The sequence below is a fragment of the Gymnogyps californianus genome, chromosome 2 (assembly GCF_018139145.2).
Source record: "Gymnogyps californianus isolate 813 chromosome 2, ASM1813914v2, whole genome shotgun sequence".
NCBI classification, from domain to species: Eukaryota; Metazoa; Chordata; class Aves; order Accipitriformes; family Cathartidae; genus Gymnogyps; species Gymnogyps californianus.
In genome coordinates, this window is record NC_059472.1 from 109,720,638 (window position 1) to 109,742,366 (window position 21,729).

The window sequence follows — 21,729 nt, forward strand, 5'->3', positions numbered from 1 at the left end:
AGGGCTGCAAACCTTCCCGTCTCCACTGATATTTTTAAAGGCCTTGTAAATCGGGCTCCGTGCTGATCACAGCAGAGTAGATCACATCTTTTACTCCTTCATTTCCGGAAGCAGACACATTACAAGGGAACAAGCATCATATGATTTACACTATGTTCCTGCCTTAAACATTTTTTCCCTGTGACTGCCTCCCCTGACATTCAGTTCCTTTAGGTCACTGTCTACTGCATGCCTATTTAATGCATGCACGTGGATCGTATTATTGAAGTTAGTAAGACTACAGACAGGCATAAGCCTTATCAGGATTGGAATTAGAGACTGTAAACTTCCAGGCAGGTACTAACTTAACATAGCCACGTACAGTTCCTAGCCCAATGATGTCTGGAGTACTTCTATGAACTTTTGTGACCATTTTCTTTTCTCTTTACAAGGTAAAATGTGACCTGTTAGCCAAGAAGGTTATTACAGACTCCTTGTATTTCTTGATGTTTTTTCTCCATCTAGGATTTAGTAAGTTGACTTAAAGCTAGATAGGTCATTGTTTTTGGCTTGGAGAACTTGTCAGTGTCTTTGGCATAATTAATGTATTGGACACAGATAAATGGCCACAGACTGGCAAGAGAGCTAAGTAGTTACCACTGCATAGAAAGCATTGCACGCTCTTTGATCTTTCCATGAGAAATGGTTTGGTACTCTTCACTGATCACTTACTTTGCAGGTTCAGTGAACCTATTCTGGGAAACTATATACAGAAAATACACATCACACTATGAAAACCTCCCTGGCTTGACAGTCCACTTCTGCTAAGCTCCTGCTAAGCACCAAGTGCTATTCCCTCTCATCCTGACAGCATGAGACAGTCAAAGGACTATATTTGCTATTTCTTTGTGCGATTCTTGTGCCCATTTAGAAGCTGGGCTGTGACGCATGCTGTGGGGAGGCATGGGTACAGCATAGAGCAATTCTTTTGAACCTTGGATTGCAGCGCTTGTGACCTCACTCCCAGCGGCAGGGAAGCCAAGAAACTGTCCTATAGCTTTCTCAGGTAAACCACTCACTGTTAAAACCATAAACACCACTAATCTTTTCTTCCTGCACCTTGGATGCAACTTTTTCATTTACCCTACTTATGAATTCTTACTCTTAAATTCTTTGCAATTCACCTCTAAAACACAAAAGGTGAACATTTACACCTTCCTCCCCCCTCCATGGTGTCCAATTAGAGAAACATACAATTAGGGATGTTAATGACAGATTATTAGCCATTAACCTATAATGCCGTGCTCCAATAACAGCAAAAATGGGTCACACTGTAGGTGTAATTATCCTGCTTCTCCAATAACACGCCCTAGTTGTGCCTCTTTCCTGCGATATCCCTCGTATTTCAGTACAAAGCATGGGCAGCTCTAGTTGTCTGGGAGGATGATCCGGAGTGGGTTGTTGAACTGGCTGGCACGTGAGCCCGGCCTTCAAAAAGACTGAACAAACTAGGTTGTAGCATCTTTGCAACTTAGGAGAAAAGCAAAAAACGATTTAGGCACCTGCCTTCGTTACCTGCAGTTGGGAAGACATTTCACAGAGGGATAAACCAAGGGATGGCAGAAGGCTCCTCGGACAACAGGAACGGTGGCCCCACCATTTCTGTCTGCCCAGCACTGGGGTGGTGCAATAGTCTGCAGGAGAAGAGGGCACATAGAGGGGTGAAGATGGGCAGGCAGGAGGAAAAGAAATGCAGTACAGACAAGCCCACCAGATGAGACTCTGTAGCTTAAGAGCACATGGGGAAGTAGACTGTGATGGTGGAGTACAGAAGATGTATGAAGATATATAAATATATAGAAACGTGCAAATGAGAGTGCCCAAGAGAGGAGAAAAAGGAAATGAAACTAAAATATCTGTAGGCACTATGTCAGGCTTTGTACTAACTGAGCAAGCCACCTGCATTGTAGCGTGTGCCCCAGGAGATGTGATACAACTACAAGAACAAGGTGGCTGTTTAGAGTCCTTAATCACTCTATTGGCTACTTTCACTTTCCTTGTTAATTAGCTAGCAGCAAAGGCAGAGAATAAACTTATCACTGTTTCCTGGCTTGCCAGTAATCTTCCTTATACATAGAGTTGTCCCTTCAAAGCATTTTAACCAGGGAAAGTTACATCTTTCTAGGAACCGATCCAGAAGGAGGCCCTTGAAGGGACCATTTCAAAGCTGGCTGAAAAGGTGTTTTACCTCCCTAAATGCCAAAATATGCCTTTTCAGTGCATCTAGAGAAGAACCACTGAGAAAAAAAGAGTGTTACTTCTACTTTTCGTTTGACTGTGTATTAAGCAAACTTCTTTTCTGCAAGTTGCTGAGCTTTTGGTGAAGGCAGTTCAGACATGCAAAGGATACACCAGACATGTATTTCCGAACATGCTGGCAGGGGGCACAATTTGTGCTGTTACTTCTCAGAAATGAGGTAAATAGTATGTTGAGACTATTTCTGTGAAAAAGGGGAAAAGAATATGCTGAAATTATGATTCTGTCGAAACACTTCTGCTGTACTGTCCTCTCTTTGGTGACGGTACCAATGATGAAGGTATTTTGTAGACAGTCAGTGTCAAGAAGCTTTCTCTAAAATGTTATCCTGGCATGTTATTAGTATAGAAATTGGCTCACACCCAGATGCCTTATGGATCTTACAAGATCAATGGATGGGCAAGAGAGCAAGAATGTGAAATACAAGTGTGTGCTTGTGCTTGTGTGTGGTTTGCCTGACATTACCCTCATCTCCTGTGACTTCCATGACTACCTGGGTGGCTTGCAGAAAAGCTAGAACTGGGGCCGACTCAAATCCCACCAGCCCAAGGGAGAGTTTCACTGCAGAAGGGTTAGGCAACAGTTCCAACCTTGAAGGTAGACACTCAGGTCCATGTTCAGGCCTATTGATAAGTTTTAATTTAATAGTAGTCTTTTGCCATATGTATTTAGTGTGTCATGCTGACACCTCAGGACTATAGTGGTTCAAAGTGGTCTAAAGGCTCCCAGCTACTTGTATTGGTGGCCTGGCAGTATATATTGTCTTGGCCAGGTGGGTAGGCAGTGGCCCAAATTGAGATAGCCAGCAGTGATCACACCGAGTTTGCATGGATCAAGTTGCTTCTCTCTGATTTCAGAGCAATATTATTGGTTACTGTTTGGTCTGTGATAGCACTTGGAAGCTGGAGGTGCTGGTGGAGCTTGGTAGTGCCAAGAGGAAGAGAAGGAGGAGGAAATGCCTTCCCCAAAGAACCTGCAGCACCAGCTCCCTCGCTTGGGTCTGAGGCAAATAAAATGAATGTTTGTGGCTTGGTGAAAATGCCCTTGCTTCACCGCTACCTGCCATTGGTGGAGGTGCCTGAGACCAATCTCTGCCACACAAATTTCAGAGACCAAAACAGAAAATCTGAATTTGCTGAAATAAGGGCGAATCTCTTAAGCCCAGCCTATTTTTAGAAGATCCTCTGTGGAGAAAATAAAGTCTAATTAAAAACAGACTTTATTGTTGCAGTAACCCACCATTTCACATGCGACCCTGGGAGTCTTCCACCTCTCTGGGTTTGTTAAATCTTGTTGTTAGCTACCTGAGTCATGCTTAGTTTCAAAGTCAAGCCTGAATACTACCTTCTTCACCATATCTTACTATTTTCAATACACAAAATGAACATTGTCCTTATTGGGAAGCTCTGCTCTTTAATATTTATTTTTAGAGAACACTACTTATAATGATTTAATGTCTCTTCTTTTGGTAACAGTAGGCTCAGTGTTTTTGTGTGTGCTGCTCTCCACTTAATCTTTCTTACTGCTGCAAATAGCACAGGGGAAAAGATGTTTTTGCAGAACAGCGTAGCTTGGAAATTGTGCTTTTTTAATTACCGGCTGTGAAGAAATCTGTTTTTCCACCAGCTGAATTGCATACTTTTTAGTAGTATAACAGGTTCTGAGGGGAGATCTCTACCACAGATAGCAACGTGAACTTCCCTCCTTAGGAGGCAATTGCACATTGTATCTATAAGGTTCTCCTAAACGCATTGTCTCACAGTTACTTCCTTTGTAACAAATGAAGTCGAGGGGGTTTGGTCCTTCCCTTTAATAGTCTCTATGCTTGGCAGGCTGTAAGTAATTTTCAGAAAGGCTCAGGACAGGAGGCACGCCTCTGGGCATGTCTCTGCTTCCCTTCCCTAGCGAGCCACTTCCATGGCACTTCAGCAGAGCAGCAGATGGGAGCAGCAAACATGGTTGGCCAGAGGGCAGAAATCCTAGCGATGAGTCCTCACAGACAACAATTCCGTACTACGTTTCGGTCTTCCACAAGCTGACACCATTAGTATCTCCAGTGTCATCATTGAGAAGTCATCAGCAGCTGCATGCTGAGGGATGCTCAAGGATTTGGATGCAATATCTGGACATCTGTGCCACAAGGGGCCATGATGGCAGGGAACAGGAGCAGCATCCCCCCTGTGAGGGATGCACTGGGCTCCAAGGACACCTTTGTCCTTGCTTTTGGAAGCTAACAGGGAATTGTGGGATCAAATAGAAGGTTTGCAAGGTCTTGAGAGGCTTGTTAAAACGCGTAGCTCTGAACCTCTTCCCGCAACACGCTGTCATAGGACTGGCTTGGGAAAACAGCTGAGAAACAAGTGGGAGGAGAGCATCAAGGGCTAGCCTGGGGATGGGGTGGTCCAGCCTGCAGGCTTCCCACTGTGACTGAAAGCAAGCAACGGAGATACTCTCCCTGTTACAGCAATGAGGCCCTTCGCAGAGCTGGTGCGGGCTGAGCAACTTGGGGACACCTCAGCCCGACACGTCCCTGCCTCACCAGGACCAGCAACAGGCAATGGCTGCAGGCAGGGGCAGCACATCAGAAGCAGCCGGGAGTGCTGCATGGGGCAGCAGTGCTTATTGGGATCACCATTTCTCAGCTGCCAGGCTCCCTTACCAGATGGCACTGTCTCGGCATGGTACCATCTCAGCATGGCACCATCAGGGCACTTGCAGCTGTTGACTTGCTGCAAGCGGAGGTGGTGATGAGAGCGTGCGTGAGCACGGAGCTCTTCTTACTTTCCATCCCCCTTGTTTGGTTGCGAGCAGACCGTGAGACCTAACAAACCTCAAACCCGCTGACAGCGAGTTGCAGAGCCTCTAATTTCCGCCCTTTGCTAGGCAGGTCCCCTGAGCCTTGGTCAAAACCTCCTTGCTGGTGCAAGAGCTCCACGTCTTCCCACTTTTACTCAGCAAACTGCTGGCGGCACCCCCCACCCCCAGACATTTGCGTTCAATTACCCTGAATTTCATCACAGAAAATGAATTTTGCCTGGCTGCAACTTTGAAAGGGGCAAAAACAAATGCTGCGGGTCACAGTCTGTTATATCTGATCCGCTCTCCAGATTTCCCACCTTTTTTTTTTCCGTCCCTGTTATGTGGCGTTGGTGTCGGATCCTCCTCCTGGCCTGACAGATCTTATGGGAAATGCAGTTATTAAGCAGATTTTGCAGTTTGAAGGGGGGAAAATAATGTTATAAATTGTGATTTAAGGAAAGTTGCAAACACAAGCGGGTGAGCAAAAAGCTCTCGCTGTCCTTGTGAAATGACTGCTGCTGTTTCTCTGTAAAAACACACTTGTACTTCCTCTGCTGCAACTTCTCATGCCGCTCAAGTTCCCAAGGGGAAGTGAAGAAGAAAACTCGTCAGAGAAACAGATCAGGAGTGAGAGAGATGATGACTGACTGTACCAATGGCACAATTTGGGGATTTTTGGGGGCATAAAATAGACATGATACCCATGTGCTTCTCTGGGTTGCTACCATTGCTAGCCATCCATACATTTGAAGTAAATTAAACAGTAAACTTAAATATTAAGAGCTCTTAAAATCAAGGGAACTAGTTAACAAGGAAAGCCTTCGACTAAGGGATAGCATGCGTTACGATTGAACGCTAGTGCTGACAGGGCAGTAGATGAAAGTTGTACCTGGGTTGCATTCACAATTTCCCTCGGGCTAGAGGACGCAAGAGATGGCGTACGGGCATGTCAGCAGAGCAGTGAGCAGAGGCAGGCTGCCCATGTCACCCTGACCCAGCCATGATGGGAAGGAGTCCTGACATTTGCTTCTCCACCCTCTCTAAACTATAGTTGTCAGCTGAGCAATACCTGACTAACGCATACCTGAGGGATGCTAGAGATGGTTTTCACAACAGGACTCAAACGGCCTTGGCCAGGTCACATTTCTGTAACTGGTTTGGGCCTTGGTTTATTAACCAGCTCTTGCTGAGTGTAACACTTAAGTCACACCATCATGGCACAAGGATCGAGATGTGAAGCCTTTGGGATTAGAAATCCCATACAGCTTCCCCAAGTATTCAGATGTCTGTGTGCCTCCATCAAAAAGGGCAGCCTTTTGCTAATTTTTCTTTTTTTTTTTTTTTTTTTTTTTTTTAATTGCTGTCAAGACCATTCCTCCCTACCATCCCAGCTGTGAGAGAAGCAAGAGCATAAGCTGATACTCAGATGCTCGGTCAAGTCCCATCCTGCCACAGCCTGAAGCAACATGCTACTCTCCCACTGACAAATCAGCTCGACTCCTACTAACCTGCTGTGGGCAGGAGCATTAGCTCAGGCTCTTCAGGCCACATGGTCCCCCTCTTACCCAAACCATGGAAGTGTTTAGTAGATTGACTTTCTCAGAGGTGTTTCTTATTCTGCTGGGTCATTCATTCAAATGCCAAAATTGTGACTCATTAAAAGGGCAAGCTTAGGCTGGGGGTATGCAGGAAGGAAGAAAAATAGCTTCCTGTTTATCCACAGCTTGGGAAAAAAACCAACACAACAGAATACACACACCCTGGTTCCATTATCTTTGCTGGCATAGTGCTGGCTTGGCTCTGTCCCTTACCACTCCAGGCCAAATCCAGCCCTGCCGCTAGCGTGTTTACTTTAGAGGAGTTTACTCAAGAGAGAAATCCGGCCCCCGGAGCCTGAATGCTCACAGTGTGGGAGTGAGCACACAGGCATCAGGAGCCCCCTCGACAATGCACTGCTGCGCTGGCCCCCGGCCACACCGGGGAGGTCATTTTCTTCTCGGCAATTAGCAAAGTGGTGGCATTGCTAAAAGAAGTTGAATAAACACATTCAACCTGGCTGGGTCCCCGGATTGCTCTGTTCTCACCACCCTTCCTTCTGGGCGTGTGGTGGGGCCCCAGCGAGCAGGAGTCCGATGCCTGTGCACTGCACTTTCATTCAGGCCTGATTGGAAAGGGCATTTAGGAAAGAGGAGGAGGGGGGAAATAACCCATTAGCTTTCTTCTTTTACAACAAATGTCTTCCCTTTTCAGGGAGGAAAAATGCCAGCTTCTCTAAGAAAACTGCAGCAAATGGCTGTTTTCATGGGACTGTTCAGTGGCGGGGGATGCATCGTGATGTATAATCTTATGCAAAGTAAGTCTCAGTGCTGTTAGCAACCTTATTTCTCCTCTGCCCCTTTCATTTGCTTTTGTGTAGCGGGGAAATAGCAGCATGCAAGATGTGAAAAGCAGATGAAGTTAAGGGAAGTGTGGCTGAGCCTCTGAGTTCTGCCTCCATGGGCTCTGCTTTGTTCAGCCCCAGGGCTGCTGCTCTCCCAAGTGCTGCTGCACGTATTTCCAGAGATGGGTACTGCATAGGGAGCAGGCTGCTGTGGTCAGGAGAAAGTCTGGTTTCTGGGAGGTTTCCTGAGGGTGAGGGCGAAGTGAAAGCTTAGGCAGTAATGCAGGTTTCGTTTCTTACTGAGATTTTACAACTGGGCAGGAAAAGAGGACCATCTGTGAGAAGGTATTAATGTCTAGCAGTTTTATCTGTAAATCTGTCTGTGGTGCTGGCCCTTAAACACAACACGCCTGTGAAGTGCTAAGACATCATTAGTTTCTCCTGAATGAAGGGCAGATAAGAGCACTCAGCATTGAGAAGACCAGGACAAGGAGAGAAAAGCTAGACAGGTGACGTTGCTGTTTATAAACAGCTCTAGTTGCCACGTGTCTTTGGCCAAGAATCCAAATTATTAGTCCAAATGATAGATGTTTATTTTTTCTAAAATTGTTTCTAGATATTTAGCATCAGACCAGAAACAGGCTATGCCTCTCTCTTGGGGGGTGCTATAGGCCTCTTGGCCCTATGCCTCTCCCTTGCTGGTGCTATCAAATGATATTGCTTTTCACCTACCCTTCTATCAGAGGATGCTGCCAGAAAAGTGTAGCCAAGTCTGTTCCTCAAGCCCTCAGATAAGCTCTGAAACCTCCCCTTCATTTTACACGTATTAATAACAAATCAGACAAGGCTGGAAAGCAGGCTTTAATTTTAGGCAGCTCATGCCCTCAAGCTCTGGAGTACATGACAGATATATGATCCTCTTATGCTTTAAAATATCAAATCTGGCTTTAACAAGGATATTAGCATTTTTTAATTTTCAGCTTCAGCATTGTTATCTAGAAATCTCTGAGGGGAAAAAAGTCACCCCCTGTGCTATACAGAAAGTCAAAGGGCTCGTTCCCCGCATCACTTAGCTGTGCAATCAAGTGGCACAACGCGATGGCTACTTCTTACTCTGTTGCAATGTCGGTGGCCACTGAGTAGCTGTCTGATAACTTGGTGACAAGCCAACTGGGCTGTTGAAAGGACACTTTCTGCTGCAGAGTGTGTCCTTCTGTAGCCTCTAACAGACAGAGGAGCCACACTGGGACCCTTCCTCCCTTGGCCCACGCCCAGGATTCTCTCAGTTCCTTCTGCTATCCCAGTGCACAGAACTGGCCCATACTGGGACCTGTGAGGAGCAAGTGGCTTCCATAGTGGTGGGAGCAGGGGGAGAGGGGTGCCTCCCTCCCCCCCTTCCTTCAGGCTGAAGGGAAGTTTGCATGCACGCGGTCTCTGTGAAAGCTTGTACAAACACTCAGGTAATCCTATTTCTACTCGCTCTCTTCACCTCCACACCCTCCTCACAGGAGCAGTCTCGCCAGCCAACTCCAGCATCCTTTCAGCTCTCCTACTGAAAACGCGTGTACAAACAAATTAGTGAGGCATTTTATGTCCAATACATGAGATGCTAACAAGGAACAGCTGAGAAGGAGCACCAGGAAATTCGAACCCATTTCCCCTCCAATCTGCAGGATGAGCACAACATACTTTTAACGTGGTCTGGGTGGCTGCTTACCATGATCCGTAGGCACTAAAGAGCTGGCATGCTGCAGCCCCTTTTGCTGGAGCTCCTTAGGATGGCCCAGGGGGCCGGGGAGGACCAGCGCAGTCTGCAGCCTAGCAAAGCTGTTTCTATGCCAACTGGATGCTGCCTGCTCACAGGGGATGCCTCTAATTAGGGAGAGGGGGCAACGTCCTTCTGCCTCATGCTCCAAGAGTAATACCGACAGGCAAGAGACAAGGAAACAAACCTTACACCTTGTTTTAAATTCTTTGGAAGGCAAGAGCAAAGTTGTCAGAGTAGGATTTTCACACGTGGACACTCTCAGCTTAACTCTGCCCTTCTTGATGTCAAGAGAGTGAAGTTAGGCTGGCATGAAGCGCATCTAGAAATCGCAGCAGGCAAGCCTTAAAACTGTTTATAAGCAAATCTCTGCATCCTTAAGGAGAGTCGGCACATTTCCAGCCTCACAACCCTGCATTGTCCATTGGTGACCACTGCACAGCATTTCCCAGCTATACATAGCAACCAGACATTGATAAATAGCAATTTACCACAATTGTCCTCCATATGCCAACACTGCAGCATCCAGTCTACTGTGCTATTGTTGCTGCTTGACCATTAACTCTAATGGCGCTTCTTTGTGCCTCCCTTTTAATGCATCTGTCAGTAGAGTTGCAGCTTCATGGCTGCCACTTGAAAAGCTGTATCAAGACCACAGCAAGAGTTTCACAGCAGCAGCAGCTGTTCCTGTCTCACACCAATGTCTGCGAAATATTCTCCATTCTTAAAGTATTTTCGCTACCTCCTTTAAAAAAAAAAATTGAATTACCTTCGGAACATTTTCAGATATTCATCCTTATGCTTTTTTTTTCCCTTTGTTTTTTTGTTCCTTTTAGATGACATACAAACGTATGAAAAGCAGGGAGACACAGCCATAAGCTGAACTGTATATCAGTATGGAACAGGCTATATTCAGAGCCCTCTTCACTTAAATGAGCTGAATAACATTAGAGTTCAGCACTGCTTCTCTGATGTAAGGGTGTGTTTCCTCCTTTAGCCAGATTTCTCCTAATTAATAGTTTTGGACTGTTTTTCAGGGAGGGTGTGGCAGTCTGGAGGAAATGTCTTTTTTTTTTTTTTTTTTTAACCTATGTTTTGATTTTAAGTGGACAGTCTCCTCACTACCCTGTTTCTCTCACCTAGAAAGTTTTGCCAGGACCCAGTATTACCAGCAGGCTTTGGAGCAACTGAACAGCAATCCTGATGCCCTGGAAGCCCTGGGTGCCCCACCTCTTAAGGTTCACAACATCCAACTGACAGATGGGAGTAATCGCGTGGACACCGAAAGAGCACAGGTAAGGCTGGAGAGGTGGTGTCACAGGGTGGCTTCCCAAGGCATCAAGTGACAAGCCGGGGGATTTTCAGCAGGTCATGAGTCACTTGGGGGCACTGGAAGGCAGTAGGATGGGACACCAGTTGATTAGGAAGAAGAATGGATTTCCAGAGCATAAATCTATGCTCTAATGTGAGGGACTAGAAACAGCAAGAGTGGCATCTTCGTGTTGTGCTATATGGGCACATCACAGAATGCCAAGGGACCTCCCAAGCCAGTCTATCCCCCTCCTGCTAGTGTAAGCCACAAAATCATTTTCAGAAACATATCAGATCCAGCTTTAAAACAGCAGCTGCCTCCCTCTCCCCCCCATATACATCCCAAGCTAGTTTTTAAAGCTTTGTTCAGAACAGAGTGTTATAGCCACTTACAAGCTACGCTGTGGTACAGCACAAATGGTGTGGTTTTTAAAAGCACCTGTAAGTCTGTGCCACGGAGGATGGCTGCCTGGCACGGGGCTGAGTGCTGGGGTTACGTAGTAACTGGAGAATGCTGCGCTGGGTGCTGAAGTGTTGCACAAGGCTGCCTTGCATCAGCCCAGGGCTGGGCAGAGGCGAACCTCGCAAACACAAGTCCACTTCCACTCTGGGTTGCTGCCTAAAAAGGACTTCCCATCAGTGTTTTTACCCCTTAATCCAGGAGTGGCTGCCCTTCCCTGGTTTTGATAGTGATGCAAAATCTCCCTAGAGACCTCTCCAGGCAACTCGCTGAGGGATCTCATCGCATCTGAATAATTTTGTTCCTCCTAGTTTTGAGTCCTGGGGACCAAGCAAGGGCAGTAAGGAGTGGGGCAGATGGTGCAGTGAAGGAGAGGGTCTGTCAGGGCAAGAAAAATCGACCTTCAACCAACTCACATAAAATTCTACTTTCCATCTTGCTCCAACCAGGCTTCACCCACGTGACACCCTGGGCCAAAATGTTTCCCAGGTTTTAGAGATTTTACCAGGCAACATATCCAAGGACAAAAATGTGGTGAAAACGCACAACCTCTAACGCTAATCGAAAGGAAGAAGAGAACCTGTCCCACTGATATGTTCCTGTGTCACTGTTTAAGAATGCTGGTTGCTCAAGTGACTCAGGGTGAAGTCAAACCCTGCCTTCTGCCGACCTCACCCAAGACACAAACCACCAACTTTCTTCTCTGCTTTTTCATGCTCCTGAGCATTCATGTTCTCATGAAATAAACTAGTTAATCATCATAAATGATTATATCATATATCAGTTTACTGACTCCACAACATTCCCAGCTCCTGGGCCTGCTGGAGAACCCCTGGCATTTTCCCTTTGTGGCTGCAATACCACCAGCAAATGCTACATCTGAAACGTTTCTTTTATTCAAACTTTAGACCAAGTGCAATTAGCTGTGGTCAGTGCTGCAGCTCCTAGCTTTGTTTGTTAAACAACTGAGTGGTAGAATTTGTGACACTGACAAAAATCATTGAATGTCTCATTGCCTTCATGCATGTTAATGGACTGATTTGTAGAGGATCTCAATCTACAGGCTTGTTATGGTTATGGGAAGCTCTAGCACAGTCCAGGTCACCTCTGGATCACCATGCATTCTGGTAAGGAAAGGTGTTTGCTCATAAATAATTCAGAGAGTGAGTGGTTTTCCCTGGGGGTTGCAGCTGTAACACAGTACATTCTTTCAGCAGAGAGAGATTAATGTATGGCAGAACAGGCATATTTGTACAGCCATGCACACCTTAGCTGTTAGAAAAGTTTAGTAAAACTCTGAAATACGTTAAAAAAATAAAACAGGAGTTTAAGTTAAAAGGGAGGTGTTGGGTCTTTGACTGTAGGAGGAGTACATGTCCATTTCAGTAACATGCTTCACTGAATCTTTAACATACTTTTACATCTGCAGATAAAGTTACCGGTATCTGGAACAAAATCAGCAGGGTACCTCTACATTAACTCAGAGATGGACCACTCCCGTCAATGGTGCGTACTGGGGGAGGTGCTGGGAGAAATACACACGCAAGGAGAGAAGTGGTAGGAGAAGAGAGTGGAGCAGGATATTTGCGTTAGTAATCCATATTGCTGAGATCATGCACACAAAGGAAGAGGAAATTCATGTCTGAAGGTCTTGTGAAAGGTTATTACCATCATTACAACAAAAAATGTAAATTAGTTGAGAAATATATTGAATTCATCCCTATGAATACAAATAGAAGGACAACATGAGCTATTCATTTGTGTGAAATGCGCTCTGCAAACTATAGCTCAGTATATATACAAATAATGTGAGCCAAGGTCACATGTATTGTCCCCTCCCACCCCTCCTCCCTAAGAAGGTGCAAGGCCATTGAACAGCAGTCCTAACTCCAGTCTAGTATTATGTATTGCAGTAGGGGAATTATCTTACACATTACGTCAGAGTCTGTCAAGGTGAGCTAAAAATCATGCAGGATTTTTTTCAAGCTATCCAATAAACATGGTCTTTATAGTTAAAAAAAAAGTGCTAGAACAGATATATCAGTAGAAGAATGCTCTGACTTTACATCATATAGTAGCAACTTTACATTTTTGTAGTACTGAAGCCTGAAAACCTCCCTTGTCAAGGGTAAACTGTTTTCTAGAGCCAAGCAAAGAATTATTACGTGAATTCAATGTCCATCTTCCATTGCAAAAGAGGAAATTTCATTAGACGCAAACCTCCTCACATGTATTTGTTCTTGGAGTTTGTTAGGCACTTCTGTAAACTCTGTGTAGAAACCCAAAGCTACAACATTTTTGCTCAGCTGCCACCAGCCATATGGTAATGTTTTCTTTCATAATTAGATGAGCACGACTTACTGGATTTCTCTTCTGAATAACTATGGGAAGTAAGGTGTAAAATGATGGGAGGAAGGCACTAGACTGGGACTCGAGAGACTCAGGGCCAGGCCTGGCCTCCTCCCTAGTGACCAGAGATACCCCCAGAGGTCCCCAGCCACCTTTCTTGCACACCTACGCTTCCCTGGAGGCCTGGGCTCTGATCTCCTCACTCCTCCTTATCCGCTCCTCACAGATGGAGGGAAATAACAGTTCCCTCCTGTTTCACTGAGTTACTGTGAGGATAACTGAAGATTGCAAGATGTTAAACTACCGCAGTAGTTGAAGTGCATACATATCTCTCAGAGTTTTATTTTTAAAATGAGGTCTCCATGCATTTCTGCAAGCTTAAGAGCAAAAAAAAAAAACAAACAACATCTTCTGTAAAAGGGTTTGTGGCAGACAAATCAGTCAGACTCGACCATCTCTGCCTATGTGTGGGGTCCTATGCACAGCTCCACTTGGGGCTAGGCAGGGCTCGGTGTCCTTGCACCTGGCTGAGGAACTAAGAGTAAAATGGCTGGTTCCCATCTGCTCCATGAAGAGGAGCTCCTGAAATCCCCAATAGGAATAACAAACATGTAAGCAGGCCATCCTGGTGGGACTCTGCAGTGTGCACGTGGGCGTTTCCAGTGGAGACCGGGGAGGCAACCAGACAGATACAGACACAGTTAAATGAAACCAGGAGGCGAGCGCTCTGTGCAAGAGTAGTTGAGGCTCCTAAGCCACTGAAATGCTTCTGACTCCAAGCGTGCAGTCTGTCCATAGTGGTTTATTTATTTATGTGGTTATTAAAAAAAGAGGGCAACTGAAAAAAGGGAAATTTGGAGCGCGTGAGCTGGTTTGGACCTGGAGGAGGCAGCATTCACTCAGGTGCAGGCAGCACAGGGATGGCGAGGGTGCCCAGAGGCAAGGGCGACCAAGGCACCAGTCCTGCAAAATGATGCTTGCCTACCCCGAAGCGAGCGGAGGGAAGGACTGAGACCCCCGGCCGCGCTGAGGGGAGCGAGCAGTTGCTCCTTCAAGACCTGCTATAAATGAGGCAGTTGCTCATCCTGGGTCGGATGGAGGCAGAGGACTGGCGAGCAAAGAGCCCTGCCACAGACCCATTGCACAGAGGTGCGGCAGCCTAATTACCTAATTGTATGTACTCAGCACCGACTCCAGCAAAAGCAGAGCTGGGCAAGCGCCAGGAGCTTTTGAAAAAATCCTATCTTAGTACCCCGAAATAATAGTCCTTCCCAGCTGGAAAAGCAGCATGAGCAGACTCACAGAAGTGGGTTTGGAGCAGAGCTTAGAGGAAGGAGAAGGCTCCCCCTCAGTCTCCAACAAACGCAGTTTTCCTTCTCCTTTGAGTAACCACTGTCGTACGCTGTCAGGGTTTCAGCAGTCACACTGAGCGATCACACAGTGTTCAAACTCCTCCAAGCCAGGATAATTCCTTAGCAACACGGTCTGGCTCCAAGGCTAGAGAGGAGTGGAGCAAGGAATGCACCCGCAGGATGGAGAGGAAGAAAGGCACCGAGTCGGGGGAGGAATGTCCTGTCTAAAAATAGGTGGCAGGATTTTATTTGAGTTGCAACAAATAGGAACACGCATCCCAGACCTTTAAATCTGGGTTGTGCTACACTATTAGAGAAAACAGCTTTCAGAAGCTGGCACTCGCAAACCAAGTTTTAAAACACTTGAGAGAATTTTTAAGAGCAATGAATGCATGAAATGATTTGTTTCTCCATGCCAGCTGTTTCTACACTGACTTTACTACTACATTAAAAGTGATTGAAACAAGTTAAAAATCTCTTTTGGTTTGTGTCAGCTGGTGCCTTCAGGATGTCACCTTGAAACTGCAGGATGGTCAGAATATTCCTGTTTACCACTCCCCGGTGGAAAGCATTGGTGTACAAGAAGGCTAAAAAAAAAAATAAAAAAAAATCAAAGGCAGCTGCTTCTCCACCTCCCATTGAGCCAAAGGAGCCGTTAATCGATTGCATCCCGCTGTGTCTGTGAATGTACACAGTTTTCACAAGTGACAATTTCACTTAAGTGGGTGCTCTCAAGACAATTTTCTCTCTAAGATTGACCTCATCATTGTCATAATTGTAATTTCTGTCTTTTGCTGGTTTATTCATGTGTTCAGCAGAAGCCTAAAATAAATATCTTGCAAAAGACTTGCTGTTCCAGAGAAGTCATGTGTATGCCCTGTGTGTGCTGGTATTATGAATTTGAAATAAACAAACAAACTGCCAGGAAACTGAGCTTTTCTACAATTGCAGACCAAAGTCAGGACATGTGGGCTGCTCTGTCATGGCTAGAAGACTAAGTCAAGCTTCTCAATGTGATTCCCTTGCTGCTTCGGTTGTCCCTCATTTCTCAACAAGGTGTTATCTAAAGCAGGAGGGACGAAGCAGCGAAGGTGAAGCTCAACAGCAGCACCCTCCACTCCTAATGAATAAGTCACACATCAGGTAGATTTGCACCCTTACAGGTACCATTAAAAAGCTCATGAGATAGCCAAGGCTGCTCATCATAACTTAGGAATTCCAGGAAGAGACTCGCTACTTGCGCTGCTCACGCTGAAGGTTACTCAGAAGAAGCCACTGCTTCACAGCAGCACTGCCCGACACAAGTTCAAGCGAGCACATTTACTTAGGGAGGAAGACACTCACAAGGTGCAGAACACTGCCACGGTTCACTCTGACTACAACAAGAGATTTTGCTGTGCCTTGATTCTGTCCATCAGGTAGAGAATGACCCATCACCAGAAGCAAGTTGAAGAATAAACAAAAAACCCAAAACAACAAAAAACCCAGAACAAAACAACAAAAAAATCCCACACACAATTTCCACCCCCCACCCCAAACTGCGCACTCGAATGATTGCAAAGCCTAAGGCACAGCCTGAGACAGTGAAGAGACACAAATAACTGTCCTGCCTTCATACCTTGAAGTAACATGCGAGCTATTAAGAATGTCCAGAAGAAAGAGTATTTTGGATTTATTGTAACAGAGCAGCTTAATCAAGCTGCAGCTAGGGAAAGCCCAGAGCTTATACCACTCAATTCCCCCCCCCCCCCATCTCGACATCCAAATTTGAGTCCTAGAAATCCACCAAAGGCACAGGCAATGCAAAGCTTTTCAGGAGTAACAAGTATTAGGTAGAGAATGGAGAGCTGGAGCAAAGAATTGTTAAAGATCAGTGAGTATTTTCCTGCTCAACAATGACCCAGCAAACTGGGCGAGGTGGCTTTTCAACAAGTCTGCAGAGCAAATGCCAAAGCAAATAGAGGAAGAGGCTGACTAGAGGACCACAGCAACAGCATCTGTGACAAAATGTTTTAGAAGGAAGAAAAAAAACCTGACAAAACACACTTGAGATTTAGTTTGGGATTCACAAAGAGACCTGATCCAACCCATATGAATGCCCACCATGCCAGGGGAAGGATTAGGATGCATCAAGGAGAGAGAGTGTGTCCCAGCTTTAAGACTGAAATCACTGCTATCTGGTTTCACAAAACAAAATACAAACGGTGTGATTTAAAAACATTAGCCTTACACTGCTGCAGCCCACCTAGCAAGAAAACCATCTGGGACATGTGGAGATCTCCCAGCCACACGGTGTCTCAGAGCTTGGGCAACTCTGGCTTTTGGTCACTGAAGAAGTTTGGTGGGGAATCAAACAGTTGACAAGGAAAAGCCGAACCAACCACTTCACATCCGTCAATTATCACTTCCCTGGCTGCAGGTTTGACTCATTACGAATCTCCAAAGAAGCTGTGGTTGTTGAGAGCAACCCCAGCCCATGCAATCCCTATGTCTGTGCTAGGAGCGTCTGGCACACACTGCCACACACCTGCCTTTTGTCACCGCTGTGCGCTTAGTAAGCCTGGGACCTGCAGTGGCTGCAAGGTGTACAAATGTCCAGGAAACCTGGCCACAACCAGCCCAGCCTGCAGCACAACACTTGCTCACCACCCTCCCATCTCTTGAGCCGGCACGCACAATATCCCTGCTCTGGCTTCACAAATTGCTGCACCACAATACCACAGCCTGGCCTGGCTCTAACCCTGGTTATCCCAGGTCTGAGGGAGATATCCCCACACAAACATTACAAGTAACACTGGAGATTTTATTACCTTGCTTGGGGGAAGCAGAGCTTCTGAACAGGTTGTGTCTTTCATTTCCCCCCAGAGACCTAGCAGAGCACCCCTTTAACTTTAGGCACTCCTGATCATCCTGACCAAACCATGAGTTCATCAAAGCTGTGAGAATGGGCAGTATCATCATATCATACCAAGGTTTCTCTAAATCAACTCTTTAAACCTGGAGAGGGAAGAAAGCAATGGGTGGAGCTGGAAGCTCCAGATCAGTGCCCATCCAGATCAGTGGAGTGGGACAAGAGAAAAGTCACATTTTAAAGCTCTGCTTTTGTTTTACTACCTAGTAGCAAAAAGAATTTCTTACCTCTTGACCTTGAAGAGCCTCAGAAGCCACTTCCTCTCCATATTTGAGCTCTTTTAAGATGCACATATTCAAAGGGAGAAAAAAGCAGCAAGCTGGCATATTCAGTGCCAAGTTGCTTTGGCCACATGGCTCCCACTAAATACGCCACAGCCCATGGCAGCTGCTTTCCCAGAGGACACAGGTGCAGCAGGAGCAGCGAAGAGAGCTGGAGCATGCCAGGAAAATGGGGAGAGCAAAGGTCTCAGAACCATCAGCAGCTGCAGAAACCCAAATAACTTCAAGAGGGCACCTGGGCACCCCTCTTCCCCTCACAGTCTTTTCTTCTAAGGAACACTGGAGAAGATTAGGTTGTATTTAACTTCATTAGATCATTGAAGCACTAATTCGTTACAATTATAGTTTTGCATGTCACTCAACACCAGTCTGGAAAATCGTTTCATTTTTATAAAGAAAATATTCATCTTTTGATAAAAGACCCTAAAACCACCAGTTAAACTCCTTTAGAAAGCCATTCTTTTCTAATCACAGGACAGTTAAGGTCAGGAGGAGCCTCTGGAGATCATCTAGTCCAACTGCCTCACTCACAGCAGGGTCAATCAACTAGAGCAGATTGCCTGGGACTGCATCCAGTCAGGTTTTGAAGATCACCAAGGATGGAGACTCCACAACCTCTGGACAAGCTGTACCAGTGTCCAACCATTCTCACAGTAAAAAAAAGCTTTTTCTTATGTTTAAACAGAATTTCCTGTGTTTCAGTGTGTGTCCATAGCCTCTTGTCCTGCCACGGGGCAGCACTGAGAAGAACCTGGCTCCATCCTCTTTACTCTTCCCCCACAGGTATTTATACGCACTGATAAGATCCCTCCCCTAGCCTTCTCTTCTCCAGGCTGACAATCCCAGGTCTCTCAGCCTCGTTAACAGGTGCTACAATCCTTTAATCATCTTAATAATTTTCAGTATGTTAAATAATTTCTTTTAAATTGGCTTGAAAATTTGCATAGTTCCTTTTCCAGTTGGTGCGGTTAAAACAACCATCTTCATGACCTTTGCTGGATTGCATGTTTGTTTCTTACTCGCTAGTTTGATTTTAATAGCTTCTGCCAGGCAGTCATCACCCTCAAGGAAACTATCAAGGTGGCAGGCTGTTCAGGGCAAGAACTTATTTACAACTGAGGAACAATAAACAAATACTGCTTAGCAGACTGTTGCAATGCTTACACCTATTTGAGCTGGACTTGACTAAAACACAGGGGCTATATAAAACCAGATGTTTTAAAAGCACTAGCTTCAAAAAGGATAAGCAAGCTGATGCATTCCCTTTTGGGTATGCTTCTCCAGGTAGTAATACAGTTTTGTCCAACTCGTGGGCCTGTTAGTTCACTTCCTAGCTTGGGCAGATGTCTTGCATTGACAGGGAACATTGGTCATTTGGATTCACCTCCCATTTAGAAATGAGGACGCATCCAGTTCTTCCCCACCATTTGCCTGCATCTTGTCTGCTTGTCAAAGCAAAATCATTTTGCTCCCTGTTTTCTGCAAAATTGGCTACAAAGTTCCCTGCAGCATGCCCCAGGCAGTCTGTAACACCAGTAGCGATGGAGACCCGTCACGTTTTTGGTGTTACTCTGGAAGGCGCATCACATCTAGCTAAACCCCTTTGGTTCATTTTATGTAGCACCAAGTATATAAAAATACTAGAATCACGTCATTTCTTGACCAGTCTAACGCAGTTTCTGTTAATTGGCTTTCCTAGAAGGTTTAGAACCAAGCACTTTTATTCACTAACTTCTGTGAGACAGCCTTTGCCTCTCTTTGCTTGGTGAGGCCCACGGCAAGAACTTCCATCCAGCAACCAGACCAGCCGGATCTCACAGGGTGCTACTGGAAGGTGGCAGTCAGCAAGGTGATACCCCAATAGCTCAGGAGATTTTTCCTGTAAGGATTAGTTAAAAAGCACCTGTGTAATTCAGTCTGTGCACTGGGATTATAAATTAATCAAAGAGATGGGGTACACTGATTTCAACGCATCGCCAGCTTAGCTGTGATTCTGATTGCACAAGCAAGCAAAGACTCAATGCAATTAAGTTCTCTGTGTTTACAGGAAAAAAGATAATCCCTCCAAGTAGTTAAGGTCCCTCTCCTCTCCTCATTTTGCAGTAACTGTTGTGGTCCTAATGCTCTGCTTCACTTTGACAAATCCTAACCTTTTCTTAATTATGAAAGATTTTATCACACCCATATGGACTTGATTTTTTTTGTTTTATAAAGCTTCCAGGTTGTATTTTTATGGAACCAAAATATTTTACTTTTACAGAGCTATACGGATGTCAGCTGTCTTATAACAGGAACAATTAATGAAATTAAGCAGTGTTAGAAGAGGAAACACTTTTCTCACCCGGCATCTAGTCAGTACTCTGACTTTCCCCACAGGAACTCACATCGGGCAAATACCACAGTTCTGGACACAGCGCACCTTGGAGGGGACATTAAAGTTTCACTGCTTCAGAGCACACATTTCAGCATGATTTGTTAAAACTGGATTAATGCTGATTTGCATCTGCTCCACCCTGTCCTGGATACAGACCCATCCTACATGGCACACCATTCATTGGCATTTAAATACCATCTTTCCAACCCCATGTCTTCAGGCAGGTCATTCCCCACCTGTCAGACATCTGAAATAACGGTTCTAAGTTTAAAGGCAATATATTTCTAGGTTTAGTATACACCAAGAAAAAAAACAACCTAGGAAGTTTTACATGGATAATGTGACTATATTTATTAATCCAAATGACAACTTAATTCAACATCTGTAAATGCCATATTGTGAAATCTCTACAGTGCAAGCATATTGCTTTAGAGTGGAAAAGATTATTGGTGCATTTTATATTTGCTGCACAAATTGAACAAATGTGTAATTCAGAAAACTAAAATATCAGTAATCCTGCTATATGGGTGTTGAGAAAAAGAACTTTACAGAAGTCCTTGGAAAAAAGCAAGGGCATTTGAACAGGAGACTCCATCTGACATTACAACCCAGTTCCAGCAAGATATTTCTAGCTAGTATTCAAAGCCAAGCGTGAAGGTGTACAGTCACCAACCACAGAAGCATTTAAGTTGCAGTAGTTTGCAGTGCAGCACTGTACTTTAGCTTTACTGTTGATTCCAGTCATCATGCACTCATCCTGCACCAGACAAACTAGCATAACTTTTGGAATTCTGTTTCAAATCAGCAATGCTGTCTTGAAGAAAGATTATGGTTTCTTTTTTTAAAAAATTATTATGTTTTAAAGTGTTTCCCAATGCATGAAGAACAAAAGACCCATCAGCTGTTCAGAAAACAAAATTTCATTTATTGTAAAGTTCCTGAAACAGTAAACACCTTATCAGAAGTACAATGAACTGGCACTATTTCTTTAAAATGTTGAACTGTCTTCCAGGAACAGCACCTGGAATATTCAAGAGAGCTCTTAAGCCATGGAATAACTTGGTGCAAGGCCCACCTTCCCCCCGTCCCCTGCCAGCACCACCAGTGGAGAATGGGCAGTTAATTTTTATTTGCATTTCCTACCTAACAGCTCTCAAGCTTCACCTGGTAGACTGCAAGGTGGAATTCACCCTTTTGTATTTATGGATCCTCAATTTAAAAGTGTAAGAAATGAGACAAATCACAATGCAAATTCAGCTTTGGACAATAAAAGGATTATTTGATAGGACTTTTAGTTTAATGATGACAAAAATTATAGCCTCTTGCTTAAAGAGGTGAGCATAGCAACAAGACGAGACAAGGCTTTGCTTTCAACTAGATATTTGTTGTTTATTCCAACAACTGCAATAGAGGCATAGGCCTGGACTCCCCCCTGCCCCCCCCTCCCCCCC

General features: G+C 45.1%; 1 protein-coding gene across 1 annotated transcript in view; it reads left to right on the forward strand.

Annotated features, from left to right (window-relative positions):
• The window catches only part of LOC127013675 (cytochrome c oxidase assembly factor 1 homolog), a 53,041-nt gene extending 37,474 nt beyond the window's left edge, over positions 1-15,567 (forward strand). Inside the window, exons 3-6 of the mRNA XM_050892657.1 lie at positions 7,346-7,448; positions 10,384-10,535; positions 12,441-12,517; positions 15,207-15,567. Coding sequence (XP_050748614.1) covers positions 7,355-7,448; positions 10,384-10,535; positions 12,441-12,517; positions 15,207-15,303 — 420 coding nt within the window. The 5' untranslated portion in view covers positions 7,346-7,354 and the 3' untranslated portion in view covers positions 15,304-15,567. The remainder of the gene's footprint in view (positions 1-7,345; positions 7,449-10,383; positions 10,536-12,440; positions 12,518-15,206) is intronic.
• Positions 15,568-21,729: the final 6,162 nt, after the last annotated feature.